The sequence below is a fragment of the Mugil cephalus genome, chromosome 1 (assembly GCF_022458985.1).
Source record: "Mugil cephalus isolate CIBA_MC_2020 chromosome 1, CIBA_Mcephalus_1.1, whole genome shotgun sequence".
Lineage (NCBI taxonomy): Eukaryota > Metazoa > Chordata > Actinopteri > Mugiliformes > Mugilidae > Mugil > Mugil cephalus.
In genome coordinates, this window is record NC_061770.1 from 24,834,484 (window position 1) to 24,855,608 (window position 21,125).

At 41.0% G+C, this 21,125-nt stretch overlaps 1 protein-coding gene across 1 annotated transcript in view; it reads left to right on the forward strand.

Annotated features, from left to right (window-relative positions):
• LOC124995876 (copine-9-like) overlaps positions 1-12,729 on the forward strand; it is an 85,584-nt gene extending 72,855 nt beyond the window's left edge. The window contains 5 exon segments of the mRNA XM_047568613.1: positions 430-532; positions 1,581-1,638; positions 3,818-3,891; positions 10,413-10,553; positions 10,556-12,729. Coding sequence (XP_047424569.1) covers positions 430-532; positions 1,581-1,638; positions 3,818-3,891; positions 10,413-10,553; positions 10,556-10,930 — 751 coding nt within the window. The 3' untranslated portion in view covers positions 10,931-12,729.
• Positions 12,730-21,125: the final 8,396 nt, after the last annotated feature.

The following is a 21,125-nucleotide window of genomic DNA, read 5'->3' on the forward strand; positions in this document are numbered from 1 at the left end:
TAAGCTAAAGTTATTATGGCAAGGATGGCCCTTTTGAGTTATGCCAAGGTTTATCAAACATTGTGTGTTGCTCTGGGTTCAGTTATTCCACTGAAAAGGAATGTGTCTGTGAGTTTTTTATTTTTTTTTTTCAAATAAATAATGAAAAAGCTTATTATTCTGTAGGAACACAAATATCCTAATTGGAATTTCTTACATTTTTGTGCTTCTTTTGTGTGCATACGCATGCCAATATTGTTTTACGACCTCTATCTGCAAGGACAGCATAACTTTAGATATGTTTGTCATTTGTCAAAGAGCTTGGTCCGGCTTTATACTGACATGTGTATCCTTGGCCAGAGTACGGGCAGGTGTTTCTGTGTTAAAAAATAAATAAATAAATGTTCACTAACCTCGATATTTTTGTGTGTCTGTGTGTGCGTTCCCCAGCTGTGCGGCAGAGATTACAGATGGCTCTCAGTACTTTGTCCTGTTGATGATCACAGATGGAGTCATATCAGACATGGTCCAGACCAAAGAAGCTGTGGTCAACGTGAGTTAACAACCACACACACACAAACACACACACTCACTCATAAATACGGGAACATGTGGTTTTTGAGGTCAGTGGGTTTTTTGGTGGTTTACGGGGACATCCGTTTCCCATCACCCACTCAGCTTAAAAGTTATATCAAAATATTTCTTTGGACGTTCAGAAGACAAATCTTACTTCTGAACAAAACTTCCCTTTAGAACATAGAAATATTAAACATGTGACATTTCACAGGCTTATAGGGTTGGGACGAGGATGCTTTATATGAGGACAACTGGATTTATGAAGACTATTTACATTCAACTCACAAACACCTCATCACATATTGGTTTAAAGGGACTGACAAACATCACGAAGCCTACACAAACCATGTTGTGTTTGATCCCCTTAAGATATACATCAACTGAAACGTATGAATATGAAGACTTGCTGTCACACACACACACACAAGTTTGTGTAATAAATAAACATAGACAGAGACAGATGGATAACAATGCCTTATCCTCAGTTGCTCTGGTTACTGATCTGCTGAGTTATAGCAAAATCTCCATTTAATTTCCCAAAAATAATTTGCTTTGTGACTCCCAGCGATTATCATTGTGTTACAAGTAAACTACGAATAGTACAAGACAATTTGGGCCATTTTTCTCACTCCTCCTCCATTGTTTGGAGAAGTAAGTAGTTTTACATTAACGTTCAAGCAGCGTCTGATCCAATTAAATCAGTGTGGAAGGGTTTTCCCCCCCCAGGCGGTGTGGGATACTGAAAGCAAGTTAATTGTTATTGTCTCCATCCCGATCACCCTCACACACAGCGTAAAGTAAACTTCATTTAAGTCTGAGATAACTGCTTTAAATCCTCCAAATGGTATTTGCCGGCACGTCTGAGTAGTTTTGTGTTTCGCAACATTTGCTGGGATATGGTTTCACAGCAATCAACGCTAATTCTCTTTGTTTTTCATCCAGTTTATCGAAGTCTATATCGTAAAGAGTTTATACAATCTGCTGAATTGATTTTGCATTGTCTTTCCTTTTTGTCTTCTGAACAGGCGGCGTCGCTCCCTCTGTCCATTATCATCGTAGGCGTTGGGCCTGCTGAGTTTGACGGTGAGTGTTTCAGCGTCAACGCGTTTTGTTTAATATTGGAGTAAAATTCTAATTGAACAGAACTGAATTGGAATCAATTGAACACAAACATAAACAAAGAACAGTTAGTCAGTCTATGGTATGCTTAGGGAGAAGTTTGAGGGTGCTGGCATTAATCAGACCCCCAATTAATCAGGCCCCCTAATGCATCATTCTCCATGAATAATCAGTAAAGGAAAAATGATTATTGTCCGTACATACCGCAAGGTAAACTTCACACATTTTATATCACCCAGGGCAATTCTGCAAACACTTTTACACTTCATCCGCAAGAGGTCATCTACATACACTAGACATTGGCAATTTAAGCGTTCAACTATGTTGTGGTTCTTCCCATGAGGTCTGTTAACACGAGTAAACAGTTTTTTAAACATTTTATCCATTCCGCTTTAATCAGCGTCATTGATGGTGCCTTTCCATCCTTGTTTTATGCACATTTTTACACTTAAGGTTGAAAGGTGTTTGGCATATCAGTAAAAGAGAAAATCCCATATCCCGTGCTATTTTTTCAATCTATTTAATTGGAAACCTAGATATAACGCAGTTTAGATGCCACACACAAATAATACCCTTTAAGGATTTTTATTAAGGTAATGTAAGGCATTATATCTGGCAAAGCATGAAACAATCCATGTACACACAGCGGAGGCTCTATTCATTATGTCAGCTACACTATCCACCAATTACAATTTAAAATAATAATTATAAATATATGCACAGAAACAACAGACTTGTGTAACCTCTACACAAATAGTTCTGTAGGTTCTAAGTTTACATTTTAGACATTGGTTGAGGAACAAAAAATACTGAACCACAACTGGACTGTACTCTTGATTGAAACCATTTTTGTTGTTGTTTTCAAACACCAGTGTATTTTTAAATCAGATTTTATGCCTTGTCACTGTTGGATCCATAGTCTTCCTTCTCTGTGATTCTTGTTTTGAGACTGTATGGTACAATTCATGGTTTTGTGGAATATTTATAGCCAGTACATGGAAACCTTTAATAAATTAGGGAATCTATTCTATAACAGATACATCTGCTCGGTTTGGTAAAGCGCTGGACAGAGATGAGTTGACATGAGTGCAGACTGGAAGCGTACACTGAAAAAATTCGAAATACTAACTGATTAAATTCAAAACCCTTATTTTACAGAGACACAGGGATGTGTTGTTTTACCAGGAAAGCAGAATTCAACTTTGTCCTTGACTTTTTTTCTTTTTTTTTTTACTTGATGGGATTCAAACAGAGAAGCACTAACAGCAGCTGTATCATAATTGGTTCTACGTTCTGTGGCACTCTGCTCCCCTTCCTTGGAGAGTTGCTGTGGAAAGTCAATGAAGTCAAGTGTGCAAGCATCTTACAGCCCCGCAGATCGATGAATGGCTTTCCAGTGGGGACTGTTTGTGTGTGTGCCGTGTGTTAATGCTCAGCACGGTGTGACGACTTAACACCTCATCACTGAGTTGGATGGCCCATCATTTTCTACTTGCTTTGGCAATCGAATGACAGGGTTCGTTGTGAAAGTACTCAGGTGTATTTAGGGGTCTATGAGGCCGGTGAGGTCAAACCGGCCTAATAACACCTCAGTCTGTGTTTGTGCAGGTGTTTTGGCAGGTCTAAATGTCTTGTTTATTTGCTATGTCTTGAGCCCTTGTGCAGCTTTTCTGCAGAATCTTTTTTATTCGACTCATAGAATTCTAATTCCTAATGTCTATCCTTTTTATATTTTCTCAGACATTTTTCCACAGTGCCAATAATTCAGGCTGTCGGGTAGGTGCTGTTTTTGAGGACCCCTATGAGTGGCATCTCCAGCGGGGTGCAATTTCGCCAAACCGTGGTTGAGCCGGTTTGTCTGAAAAAGCTCCCGTAGATACACCCCTAAGCTTTTGAGATTTGCCCACGAGTGGCCAAGAATTGTTTCCACTTTCTGAACTGTAGTCTTTCATATTTGCTTGAAGAGTTCCATTTTCGGTGCATAAAGCATTCTCTTGTGTACTCACTCTCAGTCCCCATGCTGGGTTCCACTTGAGAAATTATGAATGAAAATACAAAAGAACATCTTGCACCTTCTTTATATTCTCCCACAGTCGTTCCGGCGCTGAGTCACATTCCCTTGTGTTGCTTTCTCTCCTTTCAGCTATGGAGGAGCTGGATGGAGATGAGGTGAGAGTATCCTCCAGAGGACGCCTCGCTGAGAGAGACATTGTTCAGGTAATCCTCATAATTCTATTTCACTTCTTAGGTCTGACTTGAGCATGTTTCTGTCAACAGCATCAGTGTGGAGGGATGTAGCCCCAGAGGAGGAAGGGCTTACATCCGTAACACATACATACACAGTCAGACACACACCAGTGGATTGCATTATATACATCTGTGGTGGGCCACTGAACACACTTTCAGTAATGTCATGCTCACAGCGTACAATACCACGATTCTGGATTTAGTCACAGCTGGAACATCCAACCCTCCAAATGATTCATTTTAACCCACTCAGTCTAAAATTCTTTTCACATATGCATTTACATAAAACATAGCATGATGTTATTGCCATGGAAACCTGAGAATCTGTGGACGTAACTTCTGCTGGAGGCCCTTAGCCTTTGTTTTATTTTTCATTTTTCTGTTTCTGACGTACTGACTTTTGGTATTTCGCAGCCCGACCATATAACACGCAGAATTTCCTAAAAAAAATTTTTTTTATAAAATGAAGCCTAGAGACGTGAGTCAGTAACCCATTAAGAGCACTGCTGAAGTAGACATGCAAATTACTTTTCTCACAGGTCCTGTTAAACCTTGAATTAAAATCTGACCTGGGCAATCTGATCGCAAGCAGACCACTTGAAATACCTGTGTTCATACCTGGAGTTAAAATGTGTTTCTGCATTCGTCCCCACCAACATTTGAGATCTGATCTACACCTACAGCCAACTGCTGGCATGGTGTGTCACAATGGTGGTGGTTACTCCTCAACGTCTGCTGTCATGAAAGGTCTTCAGATTGGTGCTTGTTGCATTTTCTTTTCTGCTCTTTCCAGTGATGCACAAGTGGCCCATTCAATCTGCTGCCAAGTATTTTTTTGACAGTGTCGGCCCTTTACAAACCTGTGTGAGAAACTATCTGAGAAATGTGCATTTTCACAGAGATTTCTGAAACTATAGCCCCCGATACAGTATTGTAGTTGTTAATTCTGCTCCTTGGAGCTTCTCCCCTAAAGCATGCATTAACTATTTACCAATCTGTAATCTCAAAGCGTGAGAGAGCAGGCCGTTCTAAAAATGGTCTATCTAGTGAGTTTTATAAAGAGCGGGCGTTTGAGGCTGATAAAATAGCATTTTGAAAACTTTTAGAGATATGAGGTCTTAAATAGGAAGCGAATACAATGGCCCCTGATAACAATGTACTATAGAATTTTTGGATAGTAGAGGCTGGTCAGCTGGCAGAGTTTAGGGTTTGATTACAAATGAGCTCTTACAATGATAAATGTGCAGCGTCTGGACTCTGAAAGGAGACATGTGGTTATTGTGAGATAACAAAAAAATGACCTACCTTCACCAAAGTACTACCGTTTGCTCTGAAAAAGTATTTTGTTTGTATATACACAGTACTGTACCTGGCTCCAGGTACAGTAGGTACAAAGTCAGGGAATTTATGGGATCGTAGACAAAGTGCGCAGCCAAAGGAAACTTCGTGCAGCAGATGCAAAATGCATCAAGCTTATTTCCCTTGGACATCTGAAGATGTCCAGCAGAGACATCAGCTCAGAACTGTCAGAAACCAGTGGGACCCAGTTTCATCCATCTACTGTCCAGAGAAGTTTGGCCAGAAGTGGTCTTCATGGGAGAGTTGCACTCAAAAATCCATCCCTCTGACATGGAAACAAGGCCAAGAGACTCAACTATGCACAAAAACATAGGAACATAGGAGCGTCTGCAGGCAACAGTGAAGCATGGTGGAGGCTCCTTGAAAGTTTGGGGCTGTATTTTTGCAAATGGAGTTGAGGATTTGGGCAGGACTAATGGTCTTCAATGCTGAGAAATACAGGCAGATACTTATCCATCACCAGTACCATCAGGGGGGCGTATGATTGGCCCCAAATTTATTCTGCAGCAGGACAAAGAGCCCAAACATCCAGCCAAGGTCATTAAGAAGAACAAGAAGTCCTGGAAGTGATGGCATGGTCCCCATAGAGGCCTGAGTGTGTCTGGGATTACATGAAGAAATGGAAGGATTTGAGGAAGCCTACATCCACAGACAATCTGTTCTCCAAGATGTTTGGAAAAACCTACCTGCCGAGTTCCTTTAAAAACTGTGTGCAGGTGGACCTAGAAGAACTGATGCTGTCATGAATGAATTTTTTCACACCGGCCTCTCCACTAACAACATTGTGTTGCCAGACACTACAGTTCACCCTCAGAAGGCCCATATCCATTCTCTGAAGAGTCACAGCTGTTTTGGAGGCATAAGGGAGGCCTACACATTATTGGGCAGGTGGTTTTAATGTTGTGGCTAATCGGTGTCTATGGCCCATAGTAAAACCAGTTCAGTCTATTCCTACACCTATTCCAGTGAACTTAGCGAATCATCATAATAACCACAATCATTAAAAGAACTGACACTAAACCAGGCTAATAGCTGGATGAATTATTGGTTGGTTCTAAAGCTGTGTGGATATTGCAACCATATTTACACAGTCCTGTCCATTGAGTTTGTTTTATTAACAGCAGTAATCACATTTACATGTAATCCACAGTAATCCTTTGATTGCATTTCACCTTATTATAGCAGTAATTCAATCAGGATGTTCACACTAGCAGAAAAGAAAAATCAAAGTGTACTCACTTTACATTTCAGTATGATGACTCCACTGGCTTTGATTGTTTTCTTCGTCACAAATTAAAGTCCCATTACATCTGTCATAAACTAAAAGGAACTGTGCTGGATTGAATTGTACTGATGTGGAGAGCAGGTTTATCCCAAGCACATGTGACAGATGTGAAAGGTTCTGAGAAGCCTGTAACACCGTTCAGCATGGCTGGTTTGGTGGTGGGTCAGTGATGGTCTGGCGAGGCATATCCATGGAGCGCAGACCTCTACAAGCTGAATAGACATCAGAATAAAATCCTTGGACCCACTGTCAGACCCTACGCTTGTGCAGTGGGTCCTGGGTTTACTCCTGCTGCACGACTATATACTAGTAACTCTAATGTGGTGAGAGGATGCCTGGCAGTTCCAGGAGGATGAAAGATGAAGGAGTCAACACCATTAACTGGCCCCCACACTCGCCTGACCTAAATCTAATACAACACCTCTGGGACATTATATGTCAGCTGTCAGGTTGCATCTCAGACTGTCCAGGGGCTTGGGGATGCCCTGGTCCAGATACTGGAGAAATACCCAGGAACACCATCCGTCGTCTCATTAGGAGCACGCCCCGGTATATTCAGGCATGCATACATGAGGAATAGAGGGTATGCACGAGACATCACAGCAAGCGAAGTCTCCATGGTTACGGCCACTTAGTGGCAAAAAGTGACAGTTGAACGTGGGGATTAGCAACATTAGTTTGAATTGTAGGCTTTAATAGCCTCTAAATTGTAAAATTCATTTAAAAAAGAAGGTGAAAGAGCTGTTGTGTGACTGATTGTGCCAACAGATGTGAAAAGCAGTCAGAGATATATTTTTACAGATATCTCCGACAAAGAAAAGTAAATGGGTCGCTGTATTAGAAGAAAAAACTGGAAACCAGGTGTTGTGGTTCACATTTAGTGTCAGGTAATATTAATTTATGCTGTATTTTTTGATGAAGTCATACCTTCTGGACTGAAACTAACTGAAAGTGAGGCTTATCCACTTTTCCAAATCCATACCAGTTCCTATGGATCATCATCAAGTCCAATTGTTCTTAATTTGATCTGATAATCCACATTTTTCCCTGTGTCTCTGTATTTACTGATACATTTCATTGTGTTTTTGCCACTCGTGGCTGCATGTGGCAGTAACTTAAATGCATACCCTCTATATGGGGCCCATAACACCTACTGGGTACCATTTTAATGTGCTGCATTGGAATTTCAGCAGTGAACTAGCCTGCTGTGTCATTTTTTTCACTTTCTCCACAGGTTTCTCTCTTTCACAGCCAAAGAGAAATAAGCGATGATTGCATAATTTAGGGCGTACCGTTGCTTTGATACAGGAGGTGGTTCAACTAACCCAGTAACACATCTTTCCCCACTCGACAATACCCTGGTAGTTCCCATGATGGCAAAACTAATATTGTATTTAAATATCTGAATATCGCGAAACATGAATTTTGCATAAGCCTAGTTAGACTTTTGGAAAACCGTCAAGGCAACAACCTCTGCTTTGGTTTTAGGTCATCCTGTCAGCTTTCTGTCACTGCCTTCCCTGTTATTTCAGACCTAGTTACTTTCTGCACACCTGCTGCTCATTCCCTTGTTACCCTGCGGTATATAGAGGAGCTATATTTCACCGGTAGTCCCATTGCTTCTTTCCTGATTGTCATAGTTTGAGTTTGAAATGACACAGTCTTGCTGAGCTCTGCTTCTTGTGCTAGCGCTACTTCTAGTGTTTGTATTATGAAGAAAATAAAAGATGCATGCATGTTGGAATCATGGAAATTATGTACTAATAATATTCCCTTATGCTCAAAGAATGACAGAATATGATAAAAGTGATTTAATGAATTTCAAAACAATGAATGTGCCATTCTTAATATGGGTTTTAAAAAAAGTATGTCTCTCTCTCGTTGTGGGGCTGTGAAACACACAGTTGAAATTATTATCTAATAAAAGCTGTAACTGAAATATCTGAGAGGATTCCCCGTGTGAAGGTTTGCGATGTCCCTCGTGCTCGCGGTGATCCTTAATTAAGACTTCAAAGCCAAGATCAGCTTTGAAATCTATCACTGCTACAGACAACAGACAGATGAAGGCATCGGTGTTGCGCGTTTCAGATCTGCCAAGACAAAAAGTCGATTTATCTTTGGGTTATGATTCTTACAGAGTGCAGCTGCTGTAACCTCGTGAGAGTCTCCGAGTAAGATACGTGTTGTCTGAGCTCTTTTGGCCCCCACTTCATATGACAGCTTACATAATGTCAACAGACACACAGAAGACAAGAGGGTGCAAAATTCTCTAGACCATCAAAAGACTTAATGTTGAGTTATGCCTCAGTCCAGTCAGTATATACTCTGTGTGTGTGTAAAGTAGGGTTCAGATTTTTTTAGTCCACTGTTAATAAAAACAGTAGAAAGTAATGAAATTCTATTCTTGACCTGAATACATACTCTGAGAACAGACAGCTCATGTGCTACATACTGTGAGCTGCAGATATGTATAGCCTGTATAAAAAAAAGGCTGCAACTCAGCACCATCAGTAACATGTAATAGAACTCCACAGTGTTGTTATTAGATGGGATAGTGTAGCTGGGTTCAAAAAAAAAAATAATGAAGTGTTTCTGTGAAGCCTAACGTGGCTCTGCTTTTACTAACAAGATGGCACATATAATTCTAGCGTTTCTTTGAACAAAGGAAGGAAGTGAAGACCTGTCATCCATTTTTTTCCACAATCTTTGTGTTAGATAAACAATATGACACATAAAAATCTGTAAACTTAGCATTAAAATTCATAATTTTTCATTCTTCAAAGCATGTATTCAACAAGTGTCTGCAAACGTTAGCATGGTTGCTAATGTTAGCTCTTTACGTTAGCGTTTTACTTTATGCTATTAAAGGTTTGTCAATGTTTTTCTGTGAGAATGGACCCCCACCCCCCACCATTCCCTAAGTCACTTAAAACACTAACACAGACCCCATTTCTGCATGAACCATCCATGGCAACAGCCATTTCTTGCCTGTATTTATTCCAGTCATTGCATCACTGTATATGAGCAGTTTTTATTTTTCTATATTGTCGTACACCCGGTAAAATACGTTGTACATTTGGCCAATAAAGAGATTCTGATTCACTGGAAGTTGGGAAGCTGTCAAACGGAGTCTTCTTCCTATTGGTGCTCAGCAACAAACAAATCAATGTCTATCAATGACTATTTTTTTCCAATTACTCTTTTGACTATTTTATGTTCACATGCTCAAATTTATTTAGAATGTCTATTTAAGATGAATGAAACTGTGGACCAGCTCAGTACAAGTGGCTCTTTAACATCTCCCTAGCTTCCTAGCTTCCTAGCTCATCCCAGTTTCCCGTTTAGATCACAAATACAGAATTACTGCCATGTGCTGGTATAAAGAGTTATTCCCTTTGATGCAGACACAACATATCGTGTTAGTATTTCAGACACAGGCACAGTTTTGCTTCATTCCAGGTTTTATGTAGGTTGGCTGTCGGTGCCTGTGGCCTTTAAGCGGTTTTCTCAGACTCTGGGGGAATCCTACATCTAGAGGCTCTTGTTTTCTCCAGGGAAACTGGAAGGTTCAAATGCTAGTGGCTTTTTATAGCTGAAGCAACCAAGGCCATCTGTGCCCTAGGTCACTTGCAAATGTTTTTTGTCTAAATTTTCAGAAATGACTGATTTTAAAAAGAAGACATTGGTCTGTTCCAGGTTGAAATAACTTCCTTAATGTGCAATAAACTCCTGCATGGTTTCTGTTTTATAGAAATGTGTCACATATTGCATAACTGACTTTGATCACCATCTCTAAACATGCAACACATCTGAACTAGATTTTTTTCTCCTCCTCCTCCACTCCCAGTTTGTTCCGTTCAGAGACTACATCGACAGATCTGGTAACCAGGTCCTCAGCATGGCCCGGCTGGCTAAAGACGTCCTGGCCGAGATCCCCGACCAGCTGCTGTCATTTATGAAGAGCCGAGGAATTGAGCCGAGACCAGCTCTCTCCACCTCCCCGCTACCGGAGCTGCACCGGCACATCTGACCCCCACACGCCGTCTCCTTCGCCTCTCTGCCCCGACTCCGTCTCCGTCTCTTTTTCTCTGTCGCCCTCTCTGCTTATCTCCTCCTGTTTGTCACTTTAAAGGAGCGGAAGGATCAAACCGAAACACGGCCTCCTCTCCCCTCTTATCAGCGCCGAGGTTAAACAGGCACGTCGAATCTACTCAGCTGGTCCCTGACTCACCTGCTGCTGTGTCTCCCTTTCCCTCTCTAAACCTGTCCTGTTATTACTTTTCGTTTACTGTGTTAAACATCACAGAGGCCGTGACCGCGATCCAGGCCCCGTCTTTTCGAATTCCCCTCACCAGACTAGAATAGTCACATTTGGCAAGAGTCCGAGAGGAAGACGCTGAAATTAATTGGAGATAAATGGATTCAAAGCCCTTGAGGACTCCCTCCCTGTATCAGGTGCTGTGTGTGTGTGTGTGTCGAGGGGGATTTTAGGCCAAGATTCGTCTGAGTAATTGATTGCCATGACGACAGGTGTTTGTGATTTATATTTTTACATTGTCATTTGAGAAGAAACTGCAGTGAAATTAATTAAATTCATGCAGATAAATGGGAGAACCCTTTGGGCTCCCTTTTCGTCGTGAGGGTATTTGGCACTTCTGGGGTGGGGTGGGGTAGGGTGAGGTGGGGTGGGGGATCCGGTCACATGTTACCAGACACACACACGAACACACACACATACACACCTGTCTGCCATGCCACACCCACCTTCTCTTTGCCCAGCGTGGGTGCAGATTCCCTCCCCGCTGTTAGAGAAATGCCAGTCTCTCCGGCTGCCCTGCAGAGAGGAGGTGGAGGAGGAGGAGGGAGGGAGGGAGGAAGGAAGGGAGTGACGAAGAAAGATATACAGAAAAAAAAAGAAACAGAGATGCACAAGGGCACAGAGGGGGGGGGAGCAGAAGAAGGCATCCAGGGATTTGTTTTACCTGATGCCTGGAGGGAAATGTGAGACGGCGGCAGATGAGTTGCAGCAGAGAGGAAAGCTCCAGCTCTGTCTTTAGTTTTAGAAGTATCTGTATGCGTACGTCTGGGGGAAAGAATCCTCGATGAGGGATAAACGCACATTCTCCAAAAAGCAATATACCCGAGTCCCAGTGTTAGTGTTTGCCCTATGCATGTCTCTTCCCCTCCCCTGCCATGACTTGACATTTTGTTCCCAGGCAGACTTGGAGCTGTGTGCAAAGTGGGAAAAGCCTGCCACCTAGTGCTCAACCATTGTATAGCAGGGTCTCTTTCTTATTATTACTGTTATCATCATTATTATTATTCTTATTATTATGCATGGCTGTTGTTACATTCCTATACTCGAAACAGTACACGCACGCATGATGCAGATGCAACTTATTATCATGACACAATGACAGCGGTTCTGTCTGAAGCATCCCATCAAATAGCAGAGAAATCACGTAAAGAACTACAGACGTCTATGTGAAGTTAATGTCCCGTGTGGCGGTGGTGGCTTAGGGGGGGGGTGTTTCATCAAGTATACTGACTTTTTCTAAACTTGTAAATTCATTTGTTCTGCCTTTTATTTTGTATATTTATTTATTTTTGCATGTTGGGGAATAAATCCGTCGCAGTGTTCCAGTCTGTGTCGTCATTGCAGCTCAATTAGAAAAAACTGAGGAATATATCTCGAAGTAATATGCATTTCTTTCCCCTGTGACTGTATAGTTTTTATTTGCGTGTCTTGCAGAAACCTGTGACATGACAAGTATTTTTGATATTTTACCTGGCATGATAGCGCTAATGTAAGGAATCTGCAAGACACCAGTGGACTTTGTCTGTTTGTGTGTCCATGTGAATGTTTAAAAAAAATGAAGGCAGTTACAGGTTCATTGTGTATATACAGTGCTACAGTACATGGAGTTTGTTTCCCACTCAGTGCTTGCAGTAGAGCTACAAAAGGCTTTCCCACCCGTGTCTCTAATAACATCTATACTGTGTGTTGTCGTTTTTATGACCGTCCAAAGGACGTAGAGAATGTAGAAGTTTAACCGTTTTATCTTGCTGTGTTTTGATATGAAGTTCGACTATGTTCGTGTTTACTCCTGAAGTGGATGAGCTGCAGTGCAATGTTACGAACATAAAAAGCGATGCAGTCTGAACGTCGTATGTGGCAGTGATTTCATTCTGCAGCATTACACAGAACACTTAGTCTGGAAGCTGGAACAACCTCTCCTGTCTGGAGTCTCTCTGTCTGAGACAGAAGAGAGTAAAGTAGTCATAAACGTCATCTGAGCGCCGAGGAGTTGAGAACGAGTCTGAATGTGAGAAAAAAAAAAAAAAGAAAAAAAAAAAACAGCTTGCAACAGCAGTTTCAATGGGTTTTAATGGGAGTGATTTTTTTTTTTTTTTTTTTATTAAATCGGGCACAGCAAAAAAAAAAGCAAAAACCCTTCAAAATCAATGTTACTACTAATCATTGACATGTGCTAATAATCCCCCCAAAAAATACACTTTTCATTGAGATTTTCATAAAAAAAATGTGATGCCAACACAAACACTGGCATATTAAGGGTTAAAAGTCAGAAAATAATCAAACCTTTAGTATTTGTGATAAGTATTGAAGTGGATTATTTATGTAAAAAAAAGAAAAGAAAAAAAAAGTAGAAAACAAACATTAACACATGCTATTTTTAGGGCGTTTTTGAAGATGACACTTTTGTTCCTTAATGGTAACGACGCAACAGTTTTTTGCAAAATCCAGAACTACCAATAAGTTATCAAAACAATAAAATGGAAAAGGACACTTTTGTCCTTATCAGGACATGAGGGTTAAAGAACTTCTAATAAATAAGGGCAATGGCCTCTGCTCAATTCAATTTAATTGAATTCATTTCAGCAGCGCCCATGCCGACATAGACGTCAACTAACACTCAACATCCAACTATAATAACACAAACCACACTGACACTGTCAGAGGTAACATGCAGGTGTCCTCCTACGATGCACAACTACTAGGTGTTGTTGTGTGATGTGGCAAAAAATGGGAGAGAATGAACCCAAGCACAGGACTCAGATGTTCAGGCTCAAACAGAAGTTTTAATAACAAAAGATCTTGAGCAAAAAGTCTAATACACAAATAATACGATTCCAGAGGCTAGCTGGAGGACTGGCAACTGGACGAACTGGCAGAGAATGGTAGAGTGGAGAGTCCTTAAGTATGGTTCAACATAACGAGAGATGTGAAACAGGTGGGAAGGCAGCCCAGCCCCAGCGTAGCAATCAGCAGCTCACTCCACACACCTGAGGTGAGAAAAGTGGACATGAAAGTAAACCAAAAGAGGGCAACAAGTCATCTCCTAACAGGTGTGTTAACAGAAAATGAAAAAAGTACTTACTAAAAAGTAAGTATTTAAAGTACTTTTATAAGAAATAAGTGTTTCATTCCCACATGGACGGATTTAGATTTAAAAGTCTAAAGCAGACGGGATAAAAGATCTGGTATTACCACTTGTTTTCCTCGATGGAGCTTTAAAACTCGAGCCTGAGGGCATAAGCTGAAAGTTTGAAGCTACGATATGGTCATGATGCTTTCTTGACTACCCGGTTGTCCCAGAGGGAGGACACCCTCACAATTTTATTCAACCAGTTTTTGTCTTTTAAGAACCAAGAAATGAATGAAAAGGTTAAAAGAGTGATAAAACAAGCATCCTCCTGCTTACATTAGAAGAGCAATCACCTCTGTAGTGACATAATTTTAATTGTGAGTCCCCAAGTATCTACAATGTCCACCTCCATGCCATGGATCTTTGATTCCCGCTAAAATGAATTACCAGTCCTTTGGACACGTTCAGGCCAAGACCATTTTTGTCACACCAGGCGACAAAGGCAGAGCGTTTGTGTTGTAAATAGATACAGTATCTGACAAGGAGCTGTGATACAGATGGAAATGTTAACACCAAGTATGGAAATAAAAACAATTATATTTCCGTGAGAAAGATCAAACTTCATCTGTCTTGTGTCACAACAACACTGCTACCACAGCGACCAAACAAAAATCCTCAAGTTCTCATAAAACAAAAAAAACCCATAAAAAAAAAACAGAGACAGAATTTTCTCATAGTTTGCAGACAACAAAAGACTTGAGAACAGGGCACAACAGAGAGGAAATTTGGTTTCTCTGTGGCCATTGGCGCCACACTTAACCTCTTAGCTCCTTCAGTCCAAAACATCCACAAATTCAAATGGTATCAGCTTCACTTGCTCCACTTTAAGACCAAAATGAATGACTTTGGCTTTCTGAATAAACTCTTTACTCCTGTCTTTACTCGACCGACCTTAAGCAGATGGGTCCCTCCAGAGGTAATGGTTCCTTCTTGTTAAAAGGGATTTTCTTTCTTTAGAAAGAGACATTTTGTTATTGACGCTATATGAATAAATTTCTGAAATTATCCAAGTTGAAGTTGGGACCTGATTATGCTCTGGCAAAGATCCACTATCAAATCATAATCTTTGTGTTGGCTTTTTGTGGTGATGGGCAAAAGAGTAACAGCGACTGCTCATACACAGTAGAGGAGAATAGTTGAGAACAAAATGGCTCTGACTGGTTGTTGGACTATTTCCTTGCATGCAGAAGTATTGAAATCCCAATGATTAACGTCTTCCAAATCAAAACTATAAAGTGATTAACTGCCAGCGATATCCTGGTCCGCTGTAAAAAAAAATCCTCAATTGCTTTTCTACATACAACAAATGTGAAGTACAACAGATCTCACTCAAGTGGGTGCAGAATAAATATTTATTTGAGGAAACGGGAAGAAGCAAAGTAATAAAATTCCGTTTGATGTCAGTTGCAGAATATGCGCTGAGAGCTTCCGCAACTTTCGTGTGTCTAATGGAACAAGTATTTGTCCAATAAACCAGATTCTGATTATGACTCCGAATGCAGAAAAATGCACAAGATCCCAATGGAATTTCTTTGAAAAGTTTTCAGCTTCTCAGCTTTCTGAGGTTTATTCTTGGACTGGGCTGGACTTGTTGCTCATGTTGACGTCTCTGATGGTTTGATTTTTATTTCTGTTGCAAATCCTTTCAATGCAAACAGCTTGAAATGACTTTTAACAACACGTTTTACGAGACGTCCTCTGGAGATGATGGACCTGCAGTTGATTCAGTCCATTCCACCGGGAGGTGAGGATCCAAACTGATGAGTAGTTACATTTTTGAGCTAATAGTTTTGGGGTTTGTAAGGGCCTTGCCATTGACGGGGCCGTGGTTAGAAGTTGTTCCTCTAGTCCCCAGAGTTCTGAGCCCCTGGACGCTGTCAGTGCCGGATACGCTGTAACGGCCTATTAAACATAATGAGTTAAAGAGCCAGAGGAGTAGCTCTGCCGGGATGTAAACATGTTCCTTGAGGAGGTGTTTTGAAGCAGGCGGGAGTCAAGGAGAGACGGGAGGCAGCCCAGGAAGTGAAAACGTGCAGAAGTGCGGCGGCAGAAAAACCGATAGCCCTTCATGAGGGCGCACTCACTCAGAGATGATTTCATTTTCACAAGCGAGCCACTAGCATCTCACTCTGCAGCAGCTCTGGACAACAACAAGCAGATCCTGATGTCATCTCAAAGCCCCCCTCCCCTCCCACTCTAAACACAATTTTTTACGAGTGTGTGGAAAGAAGTAAGGAACAACATCTGGCAAAAATGTGTGTGTTTTTTAAAGGGACTTGAACAAACCTGGTTTTGTGGGACTATGGGTAATAGGTCAAAGAGGCTTAGCTCAGGGAAACTTTGCGCGAATATAAATGAAGCCTTCAAGCTTGAACACAGAGCAAGAAAAAGAAGAAGGCACGCTTTCAGCGGGCTGCTTTAGGGCGACTGGATTTGGACAGTCAACAGTAAAATCGTGCCTTAACGCTTAGCGAGAAAATTGCTTTAAGTACTGGCTTCAGACAAAGGCAGGGAGGATTTTGAGCTCGTTATATCGTAGTTTCCAAAACTGGAACCAAGCTCCAGAGGTTGCTTTGCGAAGTTATATGATCAGTAACGAGAGTATAGGATGCCTGGGCTTAATGGAAAGTGGCAGATTCTGCTGTGCACGTTGCAAATGAATGCTGAGTAAACAATCAAGGAAATGTAACCGTGTCGAATTTTAAGAGACTCAATAAAAGTACCAGGAGTATTACCAATAACAACAACATAGGCTTTCTGTTTTTCCTCTTACCTCACCGCCGAGCTGCTTTATAAAACGGCTTTTGTTGTTTCTACATCGAACGAGGCATAAACCGCGGGTTACACGGCCAGAGTCGGGCCCTGGTCCACTTTGTGTAATGAAAAGACTTTGCATCTAGACCTCAGCTAGACTTTTAATGTCGTGTCTGTACGCTGAGGACGAAGCCACGGGAGCTAGTTAGCGTAGCTTAGCGTAAAAGGCAGGAACAGCTAGTCTTGTTCCTATAAGTGCATCACAATCAACTGACCCAATAAATTTGCGTTCGATTGACACAAACAACAACTGGTCCAATTTATAACTCCATTTTTAGGTTTCAGTTAGAGCCAGGCTAGCTGTTTTCCTGTAATGAAGTATCATTGAAGATGAAGCCACAGCAGCTAGTTAGCGTAGGTTAGCATAAAAACTGGAGGCAGGAACAGCTAGTTTGGTTCCTATGTCCCTAAGCGCCTTGCAAACTGACCCAATAACTTTGCGTCTGGTGGTTTGTTCACACAAACAAGAACACAGCATGATACATCTTTTTCATTATAGGTGAATGTTGCTGCCTTCAGTTAGAGCCAGGCTAGCTGTTTTCCCCTTCTTCCCTCTACATGCTAAGCTAACTAGCTTGCAGAGAGACCTGCAAGTGATGACTTTCCAGTTTTCAAAAGTCAGAACCCTTCTTTATTCTTTGCATTTTAAACTTTTTAGGCATTCAGCTAGTAAAACCTTCCATCTGGAGTCTTTTGGGAACCCCAGACTTGATCTTCTTCACCTGCCACTGTATTGCTTTCTCTTCTTCTCTTTCTGTTTTCTTTTTTTCCCTCCAGGAAGTATAACTTCTTTTCATTTTGAATTAACTAACTGAAAACTTACAACATTACCACTAGCTTATTTTAAAGTTTTTCCTGAGGCCCCAAGCGTTTGCCTGCCTTGCCCACTGACAAGCTACGGCTCTGGTGATTTCACTTACAGTAATTTAACCTTGTATTCTGCATCAAATCGTCCCCTAAATGTCTGGTACAGTATGTTCTACCGCAGCTATCACTACAATTACGTTAACAGCGTACTTGGATGACATTGCAAAACACACTCCCCTTAAGTCCAATCAAAACTGATCATCTCAATGTGAGCAGGAAGTCTCGTCCAAAAGTGCTTCACAATACGTCTCTTCCCCACCGTGCAATCTCTGTTCTCATCACTGGAATCATAATTTGACTTGGCCGGTACATATTGAAACAAACCACTTTTAGATCAGAACCAACGGAGGAGGAGAAGGGGGACATATAATACCTGTGTTTTGGAGTCTGAATAAAGGCACTGCTTTGTTCTCCGTGTCTGTAAACGGTTTGGATTAGGAGTACAGATGCAGGACTTGGAGGCATAATATTCTCTGTGGACCGTGGTAACAGGCGTGACAGCGGCGCTAAACACTGCAGCCTCTGTCCTGGAAGAACAGAAGTATCTGGAACCTTAAGATTCTTGGAAGACAGTGATGGAGATGACTTACCTTTACGATGTAATAGAGCCCAGCGGGAAAAGGTCAAGCCTTTAAAAAGGTATAAACGTTAAGATATTCCATTAAATTCAACTTTATTTTTGACACTGGGTGTGGATTCTGTAATTGCATCTGTACGCACTCTGTCTGGGAAACACCATCAGAAAAGGAGTTAAGGTAACACATTTGATGTAGCACAAACGCGGCACAGTGAGAAGAGTTATTTTATTTTTCATCCTCTGTCATTTGAAGCAAATGTGGAAATTTTTATTAAAATGTATAGATAGATATAGAGAAATTTCAGTCAGATTCACAGGGGGAGAATATTCCTTTTCCCAAACTGATTGAAATTCATTTAAACAGTCAATGGGAAATGAAGTCAGACGCCGTTCTGTCTGAGCATGCTCTGTCTGGACGTAAATGTGCAGTGGCGCTTGAGTGACGTTTCCTCAGCTGGAGAGCTTGTTTTTAATAACAACTTTGAAAGAACTAGACATTATTGCACGCTTAGACTGCAGAAAAAAAATAGAAATATTGAACTGTTTAAAAAGGTCCATCAAAAAATTCATTGAATCTGGGATAAACTGAAGCGTGGAACAAATTCGGAACCGTTGGAAAACCTTGAGGACCGGCTACTGTAAAGCTAAATGACACAATAGAAAAAGTGAATATGACATCACAAGCTTTCCAAATCTAGCCTTTGCTCTGACTTCCACAAGAAACAAGAAACAAGAAACAAACAGGTTTGTGGAATTGCTGTTATTGTTGTTTTGTTCTATTGTGCAAGAATAATAATGATAAAAAAAATCACATTTCATGTCATTTCTGCTGTCCATACTTTCTTAAATCATTCTGAACACAATCTGGATATGGATAGGAAAAAGGCAGGATTGTGCAGACACTCTGAAAGTTAGCTAAGACGTTTAACATTGCTGATACTTTTATCTGCTGCATGGAAGCCAATTAGCTAAGCTAGCTTGGGGATTAGCTTTGGACTGATCCCAACTGTGCCTCTCCGTTCACAGCCTTTTCTGTACAATAAGAAAAGTGAAAAACAACTATTTTATTTTACAGTCACAACACAGTAGAGTTTTAGAGATTGTTACTGCAGAGGCAACTTTGTTTCTACCACATTAACACACACAGTATCTTCTCAAATAAACTAATTATCATAAAAATATTTATCACAGCCACTTTGAAATTAAAACCATGAATCATTACAACTAACAAGTTGCCTGCTCAGCATAGAACAATGTCCCAGTTCAAGTAATAAATCCTGAACTTAGAAATACAGTCCAATGAGGCAGTCCTCCATGCACCTGATCTGCTTGGCCACCGGCCTTCACCAGCCTTCAGTAGAGACAACAAAGTTGGAGCATTAATCTCCCAGTGGGCATTTTGGAAAATGACAGCACCATCCGTGGGGTTTGGATCTGAATCAACCCTATTTGTTTCCTTCCTCATTCGCATCTGGTATTTATCAGACACCACAGTGAGATGACACTGCACTGATAGTTCATACAAACGCAATCAGACATTTCTTACAAAACCGATGAGTTTGTGTTGACGTGAACGCCAGTAAAAGATTGACCCCTGACGTGTTTTTTGACGTCAAGAGCCGGTGGATGACCTTGAAAAGTCGGAGGTACACTTTGGCCGCGTCGTGTTTTTGTAGGTTAAACAAATAAAATGGGAGGAAGAGCAAACACGCTGCAGAATGTATGTATGGACTGTGGTTGATTGAAATAAGCCAGACTAATTCCCTTTTTTAAATGACTGGTTGTTTTAACTTTGCAGTAACAATAAAGAAGCTGACAAAAAAAATATGTGATGTAACCAGTTCGTAGTGTCACGTTAATATTATGTGTAAAAGTGAACCTTATTACATTTGACAATGTTCATTACTCCTGTCCCCTGTTTTCTCTCTTGCTGTTTAATGTTGAAATTCACTTCTATATCATCTGTCGTTTTATGTTTTACGATAATACGCAAAATAAACCATCACTGCCATGATTAATAGTAAGGGAAAGAGGACCCAAATGCAACAAAATGACTTAAGGTGCTGCAGGGATGGCAGCGTAGTCCAAACACACAACTAAAAAATAAACAGGTAAGGGCAAAAAGACAAGAACACGAGACAGAACAAATGTAGGACAAACAGGGGTGACATTATAGATTATAGACTTGGCAAAGACCTAAGGTCATGTCCACACGTGCCAAAATTATCTTGTTTTCTCCAGTTTTCCTTGTCGTTGTTCTGAGAATTTCTCCGTGAATATCGATCCTAGATGCTACGCTGTAGTACATACCCCAGGCCTGTGTGTGATGCTGTATCCACTACAGAACTGAGCCAGAAAGAAAAAGAAGAAGCATGCATATCAACCCTGCACGGCGTATACAAACAGTCTGGATAAGAGTCTGTAATCCTTTTTTTAGTGGTGAAGTAACAGTACACATTACGCTAGCCACCCAACAAGGGTCAGTATCTGTTGCAGCACCGTCACAGCCTGTTGTCCACCACTGATGAGACAAGAAACCCAAGGGAAACCAAACACGGTCACAGAAAACACTAAAAATGTATTAAATTTTAGTGACGTGTTCAACATTTATGACCATGTTGAATGAAACAACACAAACAGAGTTAGTTTTTTTGTCCTCTGCGGGTATTGTCAGTGTATGTGTAAAGCAGCAGTAGAGTTCCACCTATGGAAGTGACATTGTGCCATTCACCCTGGGACCCTGTGGTTCTGTAGCATAGTTTGCACAGGACACCATCTTCAAATCTGACTTTCATTAAGCAGAATCCATGGCACTGTGCAGTATTCTGAACCACAACTTTTCATGAAAATAATA